We start from the raw sequence: 22,330 nt of genomic DNA on the forward strand, positions 1-22,330 counted from the left end.
AAAGAACCTTCTTTATTTCATTGAAGTATATAATGTGTTCAGTGTGGGTTCTTACATTTTGTGTGTGTGTGTGTGTTTGTGGCAGCTTCACTCGTTACTGAAATACATATTATTTCATGTTCTTTATCTTACCCAGTTTCATGCAGTATTATGCCTGAGGGGCACTTCTATCAGCATACTTTTTGGGACCACTGTAAGAATCTGATTTGGAACTTCTGCATAATATTTGTTCATTTTAATCTAGAGAACTTATTTTTACTTGCTTCTTAATTTTGTTGTTGACAGAGATAATGTGTTTAAAGTTGGATACTTCATTTCAATATAGCAAAAATAAAGCTATATTCTATATATTGTTGTGGTCGTGGGGGGGGTTGCCTATTTTCTCTGCATCTGCATCTCTATTCAATTTTTCATTTTCATGAGCGGGAGCTCTTTGATGTTGTTGTTATTTAATTCATTTCACTTTTGTTATTGTCAAAAGCACCTCCGCTCTTTGTAAAGTGCTACTTTGTCAGTTTGTCATACATTGCTTATACCTGCCCAAAGCTATCATGACTAATATTTAAGATTCTGTGCAACCGTGTAGCTCTTGATCTCTGCCATCAGTGTCCAGGAATTATATGAAAAGTAGAGAAATACTTGAGTTTTATGAAGTTTGTTTAGCTGTCAAATAAAAAACCTTTTCTTCCAACACTTGTGTTCATTTGTCACTTATATGTAAATTCAGAATATTTCAATCTGACAATATATATTATGGTCCATACTTCATTCTTCTTTGCCTCAGATGTTTCCATGTATCTCTAGTCCTTCAAACTTTATAAGTTCCAACATCAGACTATTCAATTGTTTTTTACTAAAGGTGTACCTGTCATTACGATTTCACATGCTTCATTGTATTTGAGAAAGTGAGACAGAGATTCTTAAATGCCAAATTCTCCAAACTGAGTTTCATATATAGAAAGTTTGTTCCTGATCTAGTGAATGTATTGCTTTGGTTCAGTGCTGTAATTAAAGCCAATCTTTTAATTTAAAAAAATCAAAATCTCTATTGCCTTCTGCCTCTGTATTGTCTTGTACTTCTGGTAGCAGTACCATACTTAGGTAGGAAAGGATAGCAATATGCAACTAATATGCCCATTTCATTCCTGAGATTTATCCTCCTATGTCTGCTGTCATGTATTACTTTTTTACATTTTGGAGTCAATTATGAGTTTAAAAAATATCAGTATTACCGATTGCTTTTGATTTCTTAATATACCCACTTCTGCTTCTTTTGTGTGGGTAACATGATAATAGATGATACCAGATGCCCAAGACAAATGCATGTGAAATTAGTCTTCCAAAAGGACATATTACTTTATCATTATTTAAATCCAGCTTCTAAAAATGGAACATTTACATGATGCAGCTACCTATTTTGCCCTTTTTCCAAGCTGATATGGGTGAAACATCTGTAGTTTCGGTTATACTCCTCTTACTGTCCCAGATAGGCAGGAAAAGAAAAATATTTCAGTGATCCCATATGGGGGAAGCTAACTCTATGAGTCTTTTCCCTGTCTATTGCTGTAGATAGGATGTGTTTGTCGTTTCTTGTTGCTAGAGTCTTGCTTCCTTCCTTTCTACCACACCTCTCTTCATTGCATCCCACCAGTGCACCTTATAACCTTTTGCTTCTTCATTACTTTTTGCATCAGCAATTTCCAATTTGCCTTCACCATACTTCCCTCTTTACCCTTACATTTGCTTCCATACCTTGCATCCTCTCTCTTATGACAACCCTAGTTTCAGACTAATCTTTTATACTTTTCTGTTTCTTCTAGTTGCTTGCATTTTCCCAACAAAAAATGCTGCTTATAGGCTACTTTGTTTCTTACTTCATAAGGAAACAGATTTCACTGCACGCTGCTCTCAGCAATAGATAGATATAGATATATTGGTAAACAGCTAGAGAATAATCCCATTTTCAAAAAACAATAGTAAACAATAAATAATGAGAAATATTATGTGGAAAGTTAGCATAGGCTCCAAAGAAGGAAAATCAGGCAACAGATACTGTATTCATCTATGTTTCTCTGTTAAAAAGTGCTAGTTTATGAAAATTCTCCAATGTATTTGAAAAAGAGTCTCCCATGACACTTTTATCCACATTGCTAGAATATTTTGGTTTTTAAATCTGTATACTTTTAATGTATTTAGAAATTCTTAATAAATATATTTTAAAAAACAAGTTAAACCATAAAAGGTTAGCTGGCAACCAGAAAGCTGAACAAATCAAGACGACTCTATTTGAAACATCTTTATGTATTCTAACCAATTTTGTCTGGGTTATAAAACATTAAATACATAATTTTATAAACCTTGGTATTTGTATTTCTTTATAAAATCTTGGCTGATTTATCTCATGTTTGGAGATTGGTTTTCTTCCAGGTGTTTATTTTTCTGGGACTAGGAGTTAGCAATAGCAATTTTCTGACCTGAGATTTTGCAAGGAAAAATAATAGAAACAGTAGGAACTGTTATTTTCTTCTTATTAAAAATGTCAGGAACTACAGAATACGAAGATGCAGTATTATAGAATAGTAATTCCTATATGTACTGTAGACAATTCAGTACTCACGTCTAGGATACATTTCAGTACCTTCTGGGTACCTTCACCATTGTGAGAGGAACATATGGGAGAGAACTTCTGATGCTGAAGAGTTCAATATTGTCAATTTTGTGTTAAATTTTATATCCAGATATATTGCTTGACTAGGTCTTAATACTGTGACTGCTTAATATTACTTCTGTCCAAATATATTTCATTTTGCTTTTTATTACTTTCACAGTATTTTTTCCTCTTCTTCAAATGCACCAGAATTTGTTTGCACCAGACCTACATCTGATTTGGTTAGATTGGAATGGAATGAAAAAGAAGAAGGTTTTCCCTGGTGCTTGTACTTGGATTTTGTAGCTCCCTGAGTCATTGACTATCTCTTAATCTTCCTGACAAAATAGCTTCTGAAAGTTACCTTCTGACTTTGTTTTTTTATTGTGACTTACCGCTTTAATTGTTGTAGCTACATTTCTTCAGTGTTATAAACAATGGCAATAAAAGAAGAAAAGATGAACAGTTTCAGATAAAATTATCTATAACAACTAAACAGCAAAGTTATTATAGTATTATATTGTTTGTTTGTCTCAGCCTTTAGAAACCAAAAGTGAAAGTGATTTATTCAATGACATCGTGTTTGAATTCCAGTAGGTTTAACCTTTCCTTTTTAACTACAAACCAATTTCTGTCTTAACATTGAGTCTAAGAAACTGCAAATGGTTTCAGGATTAAGGCTATACAGCTGGAATTCGCCGCCAACCATTGCATTGTGAAATATTCCTCCTCTTTCTTCCAAGATGATAATAATAATAATAACAACAACAACAACGACTACTACTACTACTACTACTTTATTTTTATATCCCACCACCATCTCCCCTCTGGGACTCAAAGTCCGACAACACAATTGAAATAAAATGAACAAAAAATACATAATACACAATTCATAGTATAAAATAGAGTAAAAAACAGCAATACAATATTAAACAGCAATGTTATAACAATGATTAATAATATCAAATGGCAACCAAGCACAGTTAATATTGTCTTCATGGGTGGGTAGGCTAACGCAGCAATACAGGATAGGATAATAGCTAAAGTGCATGAAAAAGTAAGGAATGAATAAAGTGCAGAATAAATTATTAGCTTCATTTGGAGCTGGTTATCCAATGACTGTCTCTTCAAAAGCCAGACGAAACATCCAGGTCTTTAATTCTTTTCTGAAGGTGGATAAGGAAGGTTCTAACCTAATTTCCCTGGGGAGGGAATTCCAGAGCTGGGGGGCCACAGCCGAGAAGGCCCTCTCTCATCCCCACCAGTCGTAACTGTGAGGAAGATGGAAATGAGAGGAGTGCCTCCCCAGAAGATCTTAGAAAACGCGTAAGTTCATAGGGGAAGACATGGTCACGAAGATAGGCAGGTCCCAAACTGTTTAGAGCTTTATAGGTAATAACCTGCATCTTGAATTGGGCCCGGAATGTTATCAGCAGCCAGATATTCTGTTCCATTCCCTCCTCAAACTGTTTTTTTGCAGACACACACCAACAGACAATCAATATTGTATGCCAGTTGGGATTTTCTTTCGGTACTTCTACAAAATGCTGCTCCTGTTTCCCCCTTGTATGTGAATGGGACTATATTTGGCTGCATAAGGAAAATGAGTTTCCTTTTGGCATACTGACTCATCATACTCAAATATGTATTTACTTTGCCCTTTTTGAACAATTTCCTTAGCTCCTCTGCTATTTCATTTCAAATTCTTAATACAGAAAATATTAAACTTTTGATTTGAAAGTAAAACAAGTGGACAAATTTACTACTGAAGGTAGGTTTCTCTTAGTGCAGTATCTGTGCTTTGTACATTGAATTCTATTTCTTAGTTTGCTTGTCGATCTTTGAATGTGTGCTTTGCAGTGACCTTGTTCAATTTAGGCCTGACTGTTTCACAGTAGCACTTCACATCTCCTTACTTGTGAGGACAGATGTGCTTTGGTGTCATGAAATCTCACTCTGTGTTGAGCTGTTCGTGAAAATCGCTTAGTGAAACTTCAGATAGAGAGGTCTTTGATGCCAGTATTTCCCACTGATTTTTTTTTTTTTTTTGCTTCCCTCTATTTGCTTTGCAGGACAGAGTTCAAAAAATGTCAGCTCTTCTCCAAGTATTGAAAGTTTGTCTGGGGGACGTGAACACACAGAGTCTCCACCTTTGTCTGCAACCAGGAAAGAATCTTTTTTTAGTACTATTTCCCATTCTCGCTCGCACAGCAGAAGTATATCCAAGAAAGAATCTGTAAGTCTCTTCTTCCTACAAAATATACTTTATGTGTCTCATATTGTTTAACTTATACTGGTTCACTTATATAAATGGGCTGGCAAATTATCTCTAGACAGAGAAGATGCACAGGAGATATTTGTTGAGTAATTGAACAGAGAATAATTTTCTCCTACACTCTAGTTCTTTGTGTATGCATGACAACGTAATTTCCAATTATGACTCCAAAATTTGCAAATATGACTGCTGAGATCTGGGAACTAGAACATGGCAAATCCAGGAGAACTCCTGGTGTCTAGTTGGTTGGTGAGGAATGTTAGGAATAAGATCAAGAGGCTTCTAAAACCCAGATGAAGTTGGTACAATATGAATAAATAACAAAGTGGAGAGAAAGATCAGCACAAGAGAAAAAAAGTTTGGTGAGAGGAGAGATGGTGTACATGGGTGGGCATAGGTTTTATCCCAAACAAGCTGGATATTTTCAGTCACAATAATTAATATGTTCCAGGATTTATGTTTTGTTTGTTTTTTTAAAATGCTTTCTTCACCAAATGTTGATTATGAGCTTATTGAAATTCCCAGTTTTACTTGGATATGATCGATAATCTTTCCTTATGAAACTAACATTTGTAATGCTTTTCTTAATCCACAATAATTCTCTGATATTAGTCATGCTTATATTCCTTGACAATCATGTAATACATCTTCTGTGCAGTTTTTCCAGTGCAGCCACCACAGGCGTTTTATTATATTTACATTTTTTTCAGAAATTGTGGTCCCTTGGTTTTATATTTTATTATTGGGAGCTAATAAAATTATAACTCTGTCCTGAATTTTATTCGGTTCCTTTTATTCGGGTATTTTAACTGATTATGTTATTTTTATATTGCTGCTGCAGTCTCCCCTACCAATGAAGTCGACTGAATTGTACTTGGTGGTTGATTGATATTATTACCGCTGAATTAACTCCTGTTTTATTGTCTTACTTTGTTTTATTTTTTGTATATTGTACAATGTATTTATGCTGCTGTTTTTTTAAATTATGCTGGTTGGGCCTTGCCCCATGTGAGTCGCCCCAAATCCCCATGGGGAGATGGTGGCGGGGTATAAATAAAGTTATTATTATTATTATTATTATTATTATTATTATTATTATTATTATTATTATATCAGCAAAATAGAAGAAACATATGGATAATTCGAGTCCTTCTATAGTACATTTAACCAAATAAAATTAGGTTATACTATGTAATTGGGGTCCTTGACGGCATAGGAGGGAAGCACATGGCCAACATCATTTGCACTGCTTTTTATTCAGGAGTTGAGAACCTTTGCCCCCCTCCCAAGCATTGGACTAAGTTTTCACAATTCCTTATTATCCATGTTGCCTGGAGCTTCTAGAGGGTCATGTCCCAAACATCTAAAGTGCAAAATTGGTGAGTTTTGGATATGTTAAAATGGAATAGCTATGAATTGTAATTAGTCAGTTCCCAAACTTTCATTGGTTTCAAATAATAAACCAAAAGTTGTCAAACTACATAAATCAAGTTTTCACATATTATTTCTTGTGGGTTTAATCACTTATGACACCTCATATTATGCACTATTAGATAGGTTGCTTGCCGTATTTAAGAATGGAAGATACAGAGACTAACCCAAGTCCCACAGAAGAGTTTATTCTTGAGCCAAAGTGGAACAGTGTAGTAGATCATTATCATATTAAGTAATAGGTTGACATTGAATTAGTGGTTTCTAGAACAATGGTTCCCAACCTTTGGCCCTCCAGGTGTTTTGGACTTCAGCTCCCATAATTCCTAACATCTGGTAAACTGACTGGGATTTCTGAGAGTTGAAGTCCAATACAACTGGAAAACCAAAGGTTGGGAACCACTGATCTAGAAGATGACGTGTTTGTGAATAGCTGGACCTTTCTTTGTCCTTCTATTTTGGCTGGGTAATAAAGGAAACAGTAGGAATCAAAGATCAATAGGAATCATATTTCCTATTTAAATAACTGTACCACAGTTAGTTGATTCATACATATAGCTGCACACATGCATACATTAGCCATAACTATCAGTCTGCCTAGTCTCTTTACAGCAGTGGTTCTCAGCCTTTGGTCCTCCAGGTGTTTTAGACTTCAGCTCCCACAATTCCTAACATCTGGCAAGCTGACTGAGATTTCTAGAGGTTGAAGTCCAAAACAATTGTAGGACCAAAGGTTGAGAACCATTGCTTTTCAGTATAATCATACATAGCATTCTTATTCTTATATTTAGATGGTTACAGTATTACATAGAGATCCATCTCAGTGCTCCTTCATTGTTAGTATCCTAATATTAAAGATAAGGAGTCAGAAACAGAGAAATAATAATACTTTGTTACTTACCTCTCCTCGGGGCAAGGTACAACACAGTTAAAATACACAGACTAAAAACATAAGCAATTAAAATACAGAGTGTTTCAAAAAGACGGAACTAATTTGAAATCATGATCTCTCTGCAACCACGAACTACCCTTACCACGTGAAATGGTGGGGCATAGAGTTTCAGATTATTGTGAATGATTGCAACTAGATGCCTCTCCCGGTACACAACAGCCACTAGCCTCAGGCTACTCTGCAACGCAAGACATTTTGAGTTCTACAGTCCATCAAGACTGAATCTGTAATTGTCGTGCAGTATGTGTTTCAACTGGGTTTGTGCATTGAGCTGGCAATGCCAAAGAGCATCTATAGTTGGTACCAAAATTTTTAGGAATTGTTTGTGTAAGGGGAAGAGTACAAGGCAACCACATACACAGCAGAGAATAATTCAGTAGAAATTTCTGTTAAGTCTACATGAATGGCTAGTTGTGTGCTGGGAGAGGGATATAGCAGTAATAATTTGAAACTCTATACCCCGCCCTTTCAAGTGGTAAGATTTCATTCATGGGTGGTTCATGGTTGCATAAATACAGTGATTTCAAATCGGGTCCTTCTTTTTGAAACATGTTATACATATAGTAAGAGACATAGACCTAAGGTTGAAATTGACCTAGTTAGGCCTGCTGGAAAAGACAGGTCTTTTATTCTATTCTGTTTTAAATTTTGACAGCTCATTTAGCTGTCGAATCTCTCCCAGCAGATTATTCCAGAGTTCAGGGGCAGCTGACGAAAAGGTCCACTGGATGACAGTTGTCAATTGAGTTCTGGCTGGTTGAAGTAAACGTCCCCCGGAGGACCTAAATATACAGGGCAAATTGTACAGGAGAATAGCTAGTGTGTTCTTGGTGGAGATAAAATTTAAATCAGATTTCCTTTGTTTAGAACAAAAGTTGGAACACAGACTAAAGGATAGGCAGCATTCGGTGCATGGGTTCATCAAGCATGCACTTTAGCCTTTTGTGTTGTTAATGTGTTAATATAAATCTAGAGGCTGGGGGAGATAGTTTACAATTTCATTCATTCATGTTGAAAGATGTGTGAGACATTTTGTTGAGTCTTAAATGCGTATTTCTAGCAATAACTTGGGGTGATAGTTAATAATTAACCACATTTTACTGTATATCCAGATTTTTTGGATAGAGTAAAGGTTTCAGCCAGTTTTTTGCACAAGATAGAACTGGAATCAAGTATGGTATATGGACACATGATTAATAGATGTTGTAGCAACTGAAAGAGTTCTGCATTTCAAGCCAAAATAAATACTGTGTGTGTTTAAAACAAATTTCATATGCCTCAGCTGTAAAACAAGTAAAGTCCCTAGCTCTGATTCAGACTATAAAAATAGATATTGACTGTCCACATTAGTAGATTCAGGTGTCATTGGACTAGGAATAAAACTGTAGTGCTGCCAAAGTCCTGAGACAGTTAGAAAGTCAACAACATTTATATAAATGAAAATAGATTACATGTGCCACATGTTCTAGTGAAAGCAAAAGAATCTATTTTCAGAGTCTTATCTTACTAGAATTGAGGTGAACAACTCATGACCTTCCTAATGGCATCGGACTACATAGCTGATTAGGTGAGAAATTGTGGTAATTTCAGTCCAAAAGCATTTGGAGGGAATCAAGTTGCACGTCTTGAACTGATAGCATAATTATATACAACATGCTATGTGACTGTTTGTAATGAAGTAATCTTTTAGTTAATAGAAAAGTTGTAAAAGAAACAGCAGTATTTTTATTGTCTCAAATATCCTGTTTCACTTTTGGATAGAATTCAAAGAGTTGCTGACAGTGGTCTAGAGCTGAATATTATACGTGGCAGGCACTTGTTGCCATTTCTTAGAAATTATTTTCCCTGAACTGCTGACAGTTTGTTTTCAAAAAGAGGGATCTAATGGGTTGAATTTTCGTCTCTTTGATTTATCTCGAGGCATATTAGTTTTATTAACATCATTACTGCTGTATTCCTTGTTTTTGCTTGACTTGCTATTAACACTATTTTTAGCTGCCATAGAAGTCCAAATCTCGTAATTATTCTGCTGTGTCTGCCAAGATGGCATCTTGATCAGCTTTGTTCAGATGGCAGTAAATCTGTTTTTGCAGATACCTATGTTTTAAAACACATACAGAATATTCCATTCTCAGGCAGGCTGAATAAGTAATCCCCTGTGGATCTATCCCTTTGCGCCAACCAGATTAAGATTAAGTCCTCAAAACTTCCATTCCATTAATAGTACTGGCTCCCCTCTCTCCCTTCAGTTTTCTTTACCCCTCCTAGCCAACTGGTCAAGCTTTTTATTTATCTCTTCCTCTATCACATTATTTATCATTCTAATTTCTCTACATGTTTAGAGTAATTTCCATTCATTTACAAATTAAACTATGCCTTCAGTTATAACTGAGATGATTTAAAAATTATAAACAGAGTAAGTCTTGAGAAGACAAAGACAATTGCCACTTGCCTTCTGAGAAAAGGCGGCATCAAAGTTGCTTAGGATTTAAAATGGTAAATAAGGGACACGTCTTTGAACAATTGCAATTCCTTCACTCTGTAGGAGAAAATTAAGGTAATAACAGATGTAAACCTATTTGAATGGATGGCCCATTGCATGGGAAAGTCTGTTGGAGATGAGGGCAATCAAACTGGCTTTGCTGCACTTTGCACCAAAGATACAGTCAACATGTCCAAGTATGCACAGATAATATGTTGATGAAAATATTAACAAAAGATTGGCTAATTAAAATATTAGATATCATCCAATTGGACACTTTGACACAAAAAAATAAGAAGGGAAAAATAAAACTGACTGGACAAAAGTTATAAAATTTTTGAGAAAAAGAAGAATGGATCTCACGATAGATCTGTCTTATATATAGGAAGGAATCAATGAGAAAGAGGCTAGAGAAACTGACAGAAAACTTAAAGGAAAGGGAAAGATGAGTCTTCGAAGCACAGATGGGAAGTCAAATAGCACTTTTTTCTTTTCTTTTTTTCTTTTTTTTTCTCTCTTCTTTTCTTTCTCTCTTTCTCTGTCTCCACACTTATTTTGCACCCACAGGAAATAAATAAAAATTATTTACAAAAAAAATAAATTAACAAACCAAGAGAGTTCAAGAGCCAACATTACAGATTTTTTGAGCAGGAACAGATTTTTTTTCTTTGGGAGCGTTCCAAATGAGGATCAGAAAGTTGTGCAGTTTAAGTGCAGAAAAGCATGATGGCTGAAAGGTCTGTTATATACATTTCTACCACTGCCAATAATTCAAATAATCATACTCAGGGGGTTATGATTATACCTCATTGGCCTCACAGGCTGTGGTTTTTAGTGCAAATGAGTCTGTAGGTGGGGAGAACTTCATCAAGGTATAGTTCTCCACCCCAATTCAAGTCAGTTGACATTAACCTCTTGGAAATTGAGCAAAGCAATTTGTTGGATCAAGATTACTTGCATGCAGTCGCAAATACTATTTTGTCATCTAAAAGACAATCATTTAGATTATCTATGAGAATACCTGGAATTATTCAAAAAGTGGTGCATAGACAATGTACAAGATGACTTAACTTCTGTCAAAGAGGATTTTGCAATCAGGTCTGACAAAAGGTTTAAAGCCTAATATATTGAAAACACAACTATCATTTTTTTTCAACAATTCTGGACATTAAGGGGGAAGTCGTTATCATCTCACTGTCATGTACAAATATTTCTTTGAGAGGCAATTTTATAGGCATCTCCAAGAGTTCATAGGTTCCCTTCATGGGATTTAAATTTTTTCAAGTATTAGCCAAGTCACCTTTCAACCAACTGAGAGGTTTCACTTATTTTCTGTTATTAAAAGTAATGCTATTAATAGCAATGACATCAGCTATAAGTGTCTCTGAGTTGGCGTCATTGTCCATTAATCCAAATTTCTGCAAGTTAGAGAGAAGTTATCTTTTTACTATAGATGTTAGATTATTCTTTCAGTCTTCCTGAGAGTTTGATCCAACAGTGAGCAGTCTGTCTAGGGAAGCTGAAATTGCCCAACTCTATTATTCTATGATTCTATTCACACTCACCCAAGTATATAAAATAAAATCCTTGTGCTGTCTGTTCCTTCTGTACTCAGTATTTTTCTGTCTAGTTAACAATGCTTTGAGATCAAACTGAAAGGAAACAGAGAAATCAGCAGTATGAATGGGATACAATTTTTGAGGACGCCTTCCTTGATCTGGTTGGCACAAGGGAATAAGTACATTAATGGTGGATTACTCCTTCAGCCTCCCCAGAACGACTGTTGACTGTAGGTATCACTGATAAGCTACTTTGCTGTGCACTGTTGGATTCCCAACAGTGTTTTTTCAAGTGCTTCTTACCCGCTGTTTCTCTGCACTGAGGTCACTATCTGCAATCTTTTTTCCATTTATTTGGGCCTTTCTAAATTTAGAAGTCTGCATCACCTCATACAAAGGTCAATCATTTTTTTTTTGGTAAAAGTATGAAAAAAGTCTGTCAGAATAGTGTCATATGAAAGCTGATCATTTTGTTCTACTAAAGTCTATGAAAGAGTATAATAATAGCACCATAAATATTCCTGTGCCTTTTTCCATACAAAGAATGTTATGATGACATTGGAAAGGAATCAGTGATATGTAGCATGCTTTAGCTAATGTAAGGCTGATAATAGCTAAGAAATCTACATTGATTTAATGTCATTGAATCATGCTTACAGATATAACACAATTTGCAGTCTAGACCATCTGTCTGTTGCAATAGAGTACAGTTGCATTGTTTGACTAATCTGGGGATGACAAGTATATTGAAACATTTACAAGTACAGTGTAAACATAATATGTGATGACTTCATATTGTGTATGAAATGAATGCAGACAGAGATGACTGAAGCAGAAATTAGGGAGGATAGCATTCCAAAATCTAGCCACTTTGCATAATGGTAAGACTAGGACACATCCAAATGACCATATGGACAAACTGAGCTCTGGATAGATGTGCTTATCTTTTGTTCTTCAGACATAGAGAATAATATCTGGAGCATTTTTGTTGTGAAGACAAAGTGTTGGTGGACTATCTAGAGCATTTCTATTTGGAAAACAGTATGGGTGTTACAGAGTCCATATCCATCATTTCCGTACTTGTATGGCCTCTCAAACACACTCAAAGTCTATCAATTAGGGCAGGCATGGGCTAACTTTTTTGCCTTGGGGCCGCATTGTGGGCCTGACTGAGAGGGCCGGGAGGGCGGGGGGCAGGGCAGGACCTGGGTCATCATCAGGTTGTCTTCCCAGTATAAGGACAGGGCTGCTTGCCCCATCCTTATGCCAGGAGGAAGGCAGGACATGCCTGAATTAGGGGGAATTGACTTTATGTAAGCTCAACAAGATCTAAGCCAAGTAATAGGACACCAGCACAAGTCCTAGTAAGTATCTTCAAGATACAGGACTTGGCAAGATTTTGTTTAATTGTTGCTGGAGGAAGGGCTTGGGTCCTCCATATGGCCTTCTCACTGGGAGAAAGGCTTGTCCTCAGTCCTCTTCAAATCTCCACTCCCAGTATTCAGATCTAAAGGAGATGCCTACAACCCATCTCCTGTCATACAGTTTCTACCATTCAGCCTTCCCTCCCTCCTAAATTGTGGTGTTATTTTGGCCTCTTTATCACACTCCCTTTCAGAGGCTTTTATTGAGGCCAGTAGAGAGCTGAGAACAGCACAGGCCATGCTATTGGTGAATCCTGCCATTCCACAGATTGTGAAGATAAAATGACAGGTGTGTGAATAGAGACACCATGTATGCTGTCCCATATTTCATAGAAAAAGAGTGGGATGGAAATGCAATAAAGACAAGTTGTGTTGGATACTAAAATGCTATTATTGTTAAGCTACCATATGTTTTCTTTAAAATTTTATTATAGGAAGAAGAGTTGGAAGCTCAGATTTCATTTCTCCAAGGTCAGCTGAATGAACTGGAAGCCATGTGCAAATACTGTGCAAAGACGATGAACACCCATTTGGGTAAGAACATGCTCTATTTCATAGACATTCATGACTGTGCATATGGCTTTTGAAGAATGCTTCACAAGTTTATATAAAAGTGTCACAAAGTCTAAAGAAAAGTAGAACTGTCATGCAAATTTTCAACTGTGAAAAAGAAGCACCATCATCTAATATAATACATATTAAAAAGAAAAGTGCCATCAGGTTCAGTACACTTGTGAAATTGCGCTCTTTCAAGACAGGATAAAAAGGTATGCTTAGACTGCTGGATGATTGATTATAACTTAAGAGGATGAAATAAAAGTTTTGTTTTGTTTTCATGTGGTTTTTGTGTTTGTCATTCTGTAATTTGAAAAATTTGAAAAGTAGCATCAGCCCCCACTGCAGAGAACATTAATGTTATCCCTGAGTAATGAGTTGTTCCCCCGTCTCCTCTTACTTAGACTGCACACCACCAGTGGCATCAGGCTAATTTATTTGGTCAGTTTCAAGCATTATTACAAATTGTTCATAAGGGAAAACCCTAAGTTTGTTGGTCAATGCAAGCAGTCAACTTTGGGCAGCACAGAAGGATAGAAATTGCATGTTATATAATTACTAATTTTAGTCTCTAAGAGGATAAGCACTTGTGCGATTTTCAGCATCAGGTGCCAGAAACTTTACCGTAGGTGATATACAGCTTGAACAAGCAGCATAATACCTGGTAGTGCAAATTTTAATAATTTTAAAATGAAAGAAAACAAGAAAACCTTTCTAACATCAGTTTTGGAAACAGATCAGCAATTGTTGCCAGATAACCAGAAAAGGCGGTGGGAGAGGGATATCCTGAATTTCCCAGCCAGTCAAAGTCAAAGAAAAGATCAATGTTTGGTTTCTAACATCCCTGTAGCAAGATTTTAGGACTAAAATATTTCTCATTCACAGGCTCTTTGAGTTTTCAAGGACAAAAGAAACAGGTTTTACAACAATTAAGCCATTCATATCATTACAAATTGTGAAACATGTAAGCCAGAGGAATGGTAGCAATGACAAAGAAAAATAGTACTCCCGAACCAGGAAGGAATTTAGGAGGAAAAACTGAAATTTCCCCCTTTTAAAAACATCACAGTGAGGATCTGCATTTTTGTTAGTTTTTAAAGTCTTATCCAGAAACACTGGTTGGAAGAATTCTTCATTGCAATTGATACAATGTTGCAAGTGATGGTTTGGAGACCATTTTGCTCCAAATGTTCATTAATAGTTTAGATTTTTGTTTAACCCCTATCCGTACAAGCAGAGCCGGCCCTAGGTATTTTTCAAGTGTAGGCGAACAGAATTTTGGCGCCCCCCCCCCCAAACCAATCACTGAAAAATAAAAGCGTTGGATAAGTGAAAATGTTGGATAATAAGGAAGGATTAAGGAAAAGCCTATTAAACATCAAATTACATTATGATTTTACAAATTAAGCACCAAAACATCATGTTTTACAACAAATCAATAGAAAAAGCAGTTCAATACATGGTAATGTTATGTAGGAATGACTATATTTGCGAATTTAGCACTAAACATTGAACAGGGATATAGAGCAGTGTGGACTTAGATAACCCAGATAGCCCTCAGTATTTAAAAAAATCTCTAAAATCAGGACAATAAATAAACAACAACACTCTGAAAACAGAAGAAATCCAGACAGTAAACAATCAGGGACAGCTAACACCTCCCAAAAAAAGATTCTTCCAGGCAAGAAGAAGCCAGGCCTTGAAGACACAGGGCCATTAAATGCTAATCAAGGTGATTAATTACAACATTCACACCTGCTTCAAAGAAGACTTCTTTCTCCCACCCTGGACTTTCTACAGATATATAAACCCCACATACCTAGCTTCCAAGTTCCCACAGACCTCACAATCTCTGAAGGTCCCAAAGGTGGGCTCACGTGGTGTGAAGGCGGGCCCGCGCTGGCCGGAAGGCCCAGCACGGGCAGTGGGAGGCCCAGCGCGGCCGCCAGGAGACCTGAAGGAGAAGGAGGCGGAGAGTGGCACCCTCCTCCCAGGATGATGGTGCCCCCGGGTCGATGGCGCCACAGGCAATTGCCTAGTTCGCCTTATGGTTGGACCGCCTCTGCATACAAGCAACATCAGTTGGCTATCTGTATCCACAGATTCAACCATCCATGACTTGAAAATATTCCCCAAAATCCCAAAAGTAATCCTTGATTTTTCCATTCTCTTTAAGGATACCATTTTACTATACACTTGACCATCCATGGATTTTGATTTCAGGGGTGGGGGTTGTAACCAAACCTCAGTGGATATCAGTAGCTCACAGCACTAACCATTTTATTTCAGATCTAAACATGTTTAGCATTTCCCAGCTGTCATATAAATCAATCTCTTCTATATTATTAATTATTGCTGGGTGCATGTAATATACTATGTACAATCAGAGAACTGGTTTATTTAAAAAAAACCTTTTTTCTCTCTTTATAATGATATAATGTTTCTATTCAAACATATACATTTATTCCCATGGGCTTGATCCAATACTGTCAAGGTTATAATTGTATTCCATGGAATGTAAAGGAGGAATAGAGAAGTTAGAATAGTAATTTTTGTTTGTATGTTTTTACAAAAGCATTCTCATTCCGTGTTTATCAATTGCTTTTGCTCTGCCACATAAAAGCAACATAATGATATATTTGGGCCCTTCCCTCCAAGTTACTATGGAAATAAGTATGGTGCTTTGAATAAGCTAAATGAAGCATTTATAAGAATAATAAATTGCTTCTTGTGGTAATGATTGATAAACTGAGGAGAAATTTTACATTTTGTGTGCTATTTTAGGAAATAACAAATTTGAAATCACACTTTTTCATTATAATATTGGAGACGTTGCACTGTGTATTAAATCTTCAGCATTGCTTCTGAAGATTGTTTTGTATCTACTGACCCAGAGGTCCATTCACACTACACAATTATCACACTGTTATTCCACATTGACTGCCATCATTCTATCTCATTGGGATTCACTTCTGAGTAGATATGTGTATGATGGCAATTTAATTAAAAATTGAACACTGTACTGCAAAGGTAAATAGTAAATCATTCCCAGTGTTGTGAGAGTTACAGTTTCTTTCCTGTGGCATTGTGCAGTCCTGGCATACATACAGAATTAATAGAATCAAAAGAAAGTGGGTGAAATATGGCAAAACTAAGCCTTAAAGTAGAAGGTTTATGCAAATCTCAAAATCTTCAGACAGGGCTAGAGGGGGAAAGAAATATTTCCAAATCATGAATGTTTCTGTACAATATTGATCCTGTTTTTAGAAGTCTCCTTTGGAAGGGTAACGGGGAATCCATAAGGAGGGAAAGCTGCATGCGTGAGTAAAAGAGAAACAGAGAGAGAATTACTAGGGGCTTAGTAATTCAAAAGAAGGACCCTCTGAGTAGGTTGCTGTGTTTATTCTTTTTGCTTATTAAAAGATGCAACTGAGATCACTCCAAACCTCCAGTGGCTTCTGTAGGACGTTTTCATAACATCTTGCTCTGGCCCTGTTGCGAAAACCAAGACTCTGCCCACTTCATTCTTCTCTACTCCTTTTCTCTTAGAGTTAAGGATGTAGGAGGTAATTTGTAGTCATCTCCAAAGGCACTTCATACCTGGCTGCTTAAAAGAGGGGAGGGGTAAGGAGAATCCAGAACTTCTCATGAAAAACTGGAAAAAATAGGAGTGCAGAAGATCTTCCCCGCTGATAAATTACTGCTTAGATGCTATGTTTATCTTCTATGTTTTAGACTGTTCACCTGGTGACCCAATTGTCTTGTTTCTATTGATTTGCAAACCACGCTGGGAGACTTTCTGACAAAGGTTTGAAATTGCCATGAACCCAATGGAGTTAAATTTATATTTATTCTTGATAATGCTTTGTAATAGAATAACAGGTACAAGAACCTTTCACAGCTCTCTAAATATAAGCACCTATGACAGGCTACTTGAAGACCCATATATCCACTACACACAGAGCAGCGTTTCTTAGGAATTTGCAAATGTAAACAAGTCCTAGTGCATCCCTGAGGAAAAGGAAAAGTGTATCTCAGAGATGACAATCATGCAGTATTCTGGTTGCTGTACTTCCGTTCTCACATCCCTCAGCATCCGATATGCATTAGAGATAACATACACTTTGCAATGGACTATAATTTTTTTCTACTATAAATCTTATATAAGTAGTTGTTTCCAGCCTTCTTGAACTCTGTTTTTTAAGTCTACACAGGTTTCTTTCATGTCTTTCAATAACACTTTTCACATAAAGATTTAACTTTTTCACCTAAAGGCATAACTAAGAAAGATGAGGTCTGTGCTTTTCTGTGAGCTCTTGAAAGTTAAATGTGCATATTAGAATCTAACCCAAATTAATCAGGCCTGAATATATAATTACTATTCTTTATACTACCAAAATTTGTATTACGAATCCCTGGGTAGGGTGCTTTGTTCCTAAACTTTATCTTAACATGTTCTCTTGGGGAATGATCAAAGAGCCCAAGCCCTTATTTAAACAGGCATTTTAATCCACAATAGGTTGCTACATCTTGCCGCATACAAGAGGAATGGCCATCAGCTTTATTTTAAATAATGGAGGCTTGCAGTGAAGTATGAAGTCTCAAAATATTTGTAGCTTTTTAATAGAACTGGCTCTGTGCTACTCACTGTATATGGGCAGGAGGATATTATAATTAGTTTTATCCGTATTTTATTTATTTATATCTCATCTTGTCCCCTGTCCTGTTATATTATCTGTTTATTTATCTGTCTGCTTATTTAAATTGTATCCCATCTTTCTTCTGAAATTGGCAGTTTAAGTCATGGGTTAAAAGAAAGTAGACCTTAAACCCTGATGAGGAGAATGTGCTACAGCATTCTTCAACCATCAAGAAGCTCCCTCTTGTTTTTTTAAGTGTTCACTAGACAGACCTATGAGAGTGATGTGACTTGAACAATTGACATATCCCCCCCCCCCATTTAAGACTTAGGAAACCTCATATGTAAAAAGACAAGTCTTAAGACTGGATCCAAGACATCACCGATAGTCAGAGAGCTGTTTCAATATGGGAGTTATATAATCTCTGCAACCAGCGCTTGTCAGAACTTGGGCTGCAGTATTCTGGATCTTATGAATTTTCCATACAGTTTCAAAAGAGGACCTCACATAAAGGGCATGACAAACACTGAAATAGCATGTTTTATCATAGTCACATCTGACATCTTCATGAATAGATGCAGCTAGTGCACTAGTTTTAACTGGGCACACACACTCCTGGCCACCTCTGAAACCTTGACATCCAAGAGTACAACAATTTTAAGACCTCCAATGGCGGCAGGATGTAACCCCATCCAGCACAATATTCTAAGGGTAGCAAATGCCCAGGAACATGCACCAATAATTTGAGTCAAAAGGCAGAGGAACAACTAATCCATTCCAAGGCCATTCATGAAGAATCCGCAAGACAGAAGCAGTGTTGAGGAAATCCAGGTCAAAGCATGAGAGACAGTCTGAGGATAACCAAGGTTCAAAGCCAGTTACAAGTTAGCCAAGGAGAATAACTCAGGAACAAAGCCAGGAAGCAATAAAGAAAGGAACATAAGATGAATCCACATGGACATTTTTATTTATCCTCATCCACTGTATTATTTATTTATTTATTTTATTTACAGTATTTATATTCCGCCCTTCTCACCCCGAAGGGGACTCAGGGCGGATTACAATGAACACATATATGGCAAACATTCAATGCCAATAGACAAACAACATTCAGTTTTAGACAGACACAGAGGCATTTTTAACATCTTTCCAGCTTCACGATTTCTGGCCACAGGGGGACCTGTTGCTTCACCGTCCATTGGTGGCTGTTCTTCCTCTTCTTTTCCTCGTGAGCAGTTTTATGGTGTTGTAGATTAGTTAAATTAGCCTCCCGCATAAAGCATCCCTAAATTTTCCCTACTTGACAGATGCAACTGTCTTTCGGGGCTACTAGGTCAACAGCAAGCCGGGGCTATTTTTTTATTTTTATTTTTTTATGGTCGGAGGCTTAACCCGACCCGGGCTTCGAACTCATGACCTCTCGGTCAGTAGTGATTTATAGTAGCTGGTTACTAGCCAGCTGCGCCACAGCCCGGCCCCCACTGTATCATTGAGAACAAATGGCAACATCAGACACAAACAGACTTACAAAAATTAATACAGATATAATTAAAGGATTTCATTAATAGATTATATAAAAAGCAAAAATATAATTAAACCATCAATATGATTAAAACAGCGTGAAATATATAATTAAAATGAAATACAAAAGCAGTACAATATAATTATTAAGAAAACCTTTCGCCCAGAAACAATTCCCCAAAGCCTTCGGAACAAAAACATATTTACATGCTGCCAAAAAGACATGGAGGAAACTAGTTTCAATTTTCTTGGAAGGGAGTTCCAGAGCCTGGGAGCAGCTGCTGGGAAAACCCTCTCTTCTCTTCCATTCCCGTCCTCCCTGTCTGTGGGGCAAATAGGTCATCATCTAAACATCTCAAATAGCAAACAGGCTCATATGGGGTCATACAGCCCTTCAAATAATCTCATTCCAAACAGCATCAGGTTTTATTTATCCTTACAAGTCTATACACTGGGCAAGTTCACACAGCAGAGCTGCGTAAGTTCCAGTGAAAGGACATCTTATAACTTATGATAACATATGCTTGCCAACAGCTAATGCTGCAAGTGGAAACAACTAAAATAGAATTATGTATTTATGCAATACCCTGCCAGTCTTTCTGTATGGGAACCAAGGTGGTTTAGAGTGTAGAATTAAAACATAATACAACTTTAAAACCCTTAAGTAGAAAATTATATTAAAATATTTAAAGCACATAGTCTAAAATAAAGTACATTCCATTAAAAGATCCTTCTGCCAGACCCAGTTAGAAATCAAATAAAAAAGTCTGGTCCTGCTCACAAAAGTAGCCAGCGAGAAAGCCAACCCAGCCTCCTTAGAAGGAAATTCTACAGTGTAGGAGCAGCAACCAGGAAGGCTCTCTTCCATATCTTCACCATACCTGTGATGGTGTTGATGGTGATAGGACAGAAGGAAAGCCTTTCTATCACCGGTTTATCTTATATGATCTTCAAACTAAACATTATGTTTTCTCTCTTCCCCCACCTCCACCAGCAAGCCATAATAAGAAGCCATGACTCATTTGTTTTTGACTAATTAGGGACGGGACAAGCTAAGGTTGTGGGTTTGTATGCAGTCAGAAAGCCTGTGTTTATTGAGTGCAGGTTGTGTTGTGCAAAGATGTTGGACTACAGGTCACACTACCAGTATAGTTAAACTAACAACATCTTGAAATCAGCATTTTGTTCACCCCTAGCTAAGCTGGATCATCTCACAGTAGAAGTGATCAAGCAATATGTTTTGTATATTAGGATAATGAGTCCTTCACAATAAGGTTTTATGACTTATTGTGCTATGTGGCTTATATTTATTTCCTAAGAAAACTTTGGCTTACATCTCAGACTTACTAATAAGATACATTTGATTATTAAGTGACAGGGTGTGGAAGGCACATAATTATTCTTCATATTTAATTTGGTATTTTTATGCTCTCCATCTTATCATTTAAAGATATTGGATATTATTTCTAATGTTGGGATGCTATTTCTCTAGCTAACTAGAAGAATCAGCATGATACAGCCGATTTTTCCAATACCAATGTCTTCTTACAATTTGTCCCATATTCTTTAGTCCATACATGTTAATTGCAAATTTGCAGTGGGGCTTGTGACCACTATATTTTTCTACTGTAGCTTTTGGTGTCAGATGAGATGTTCGCTTTCTGAACAATACCTTTATTCCTTTTTTTCTTTTGCTACTTATTTTTCCATTGCCTGACAGAACAATCTAAATCTGTTGTGGCACCGTAAAGACAAATAATGTTATTATAGCATCATGCATTTATTAAAAGACAAGACTCTGTTGAATTTGCTTCAGCAGACCAATACAGCCATTCCTCTAGAAATTCATGTAATCCTGTGTGCTTTGGGATTCAAAACTCAGGTTTTGAAAGAGGCATGTTTCATTATTCTTTGCCAAATAGCGTGGGTTGCAAATTACATCTTCTCCTCAGAAGTACTCCTGAATTCTTGATGTCATTCATCTTTACAGCTAGTATCTGTGATTAAATCCTAACCTGTGTAAGAAAGTTACAGAAATATATCACTATTTGCAAGGTATTTATTTGGAAACCAGGCTATCTTTCATCTGGTAGATAGTGAAGAATGTATATTAATTGCAGATTTCCTGATGTAGAATCATGGTTTTTATCTCCTTTTGAACAACATCAACCAGAATTCAGGATAGTCATTTATGACACAGAAACAGATTCCGTTTGCCTTACAAATAATTTATATGTCTCATAAATCATTTGTGTGATATCAGTGCTCATTGTTCCAGAAAAGTTATTCTGAGCCTTATCCCCCCCCAACCCACACATTTTAATGTAGCTCATTAACATTTTATTGTCTTTTAAGAATGAAATTTCAAGTATTACAATTTTATATGAGAAGCCCCAGATAGGAAGAAAAATACAAAGCAGAAATATTACCAGATGGGCATTTTGTCATATATGCGATGCAAAGTTATCTATAGAATTGCAAACCTCAGACTCAGGAAAAACACAATAAAATTGTTGCCTGCATTGCTAGATTTAAATATCCCATCTGCTGTCGTTCCAGGTGTTCACTTTTTTATGCCTACATGACTTAATTGGTTGCCTTAGTACTCACCATTCACTCATATGTTCAATTTACTCTGTTAATTCAAGTGGTTAGGAAACTTGATTGCAAATTCAGTGGTCTGCATGTATTCAACCATAAACTCCAATATCCACAGATATGGCTAGCCATATCCATGGGTTACACTTCTCCCAATTCAATCAGTGACAAACTGGAAAAAAATCCAGGAAGTCACAGTTGTGGGTGGCCACGTGCTTGCAAGAGAAAAGCACCTTCCAGCCCTTC

General features: G+C 36.6%; 1 protein-coding gene across 7 annotated transcripts in view; it reads left to right on the forward strand.

The window, feature by feature from the left end:
• The window catches only part of tbc1d5 (TBC1 domain family member 5), a 298,355-nt gene that overhangs the window by 259,517 nt on the left and 16,508 nt on the right, over positions 1-22,330 (forward strand). For all 7 annotated transcript variants that reach the window (XM_062957598.1, XM_008112724.3, XM_008112725.3 and 4 more), the window contains 2 exons: positions 4,720-4,883; positions 13,205-13,304. In XM_062957598.1, coding sequence (XP_062813668.1) covers positions 4,720-4,883; positions 13,205-13,304 — 264 coding nt within the window. The remainder of the gene's footprint in view (positions 1-4,719; positions 4,884-13,204; positions 13,305-22,330) is intronic.

This window comes from Anolis carolinensis, chromosome 6, assembly GCF_035594765.1.
Source record: "Anolis carolinensis isolate JA03-04 chromosome 6, rAnoCar3.1.pri, whole genome shotgun sequence".
Lineage (NCBI taxonomy): Eukaryota > Metazoa > Chordata > Lepidosauria > Squamata > Dactyloidae > Anolis > Anolis carolinensis.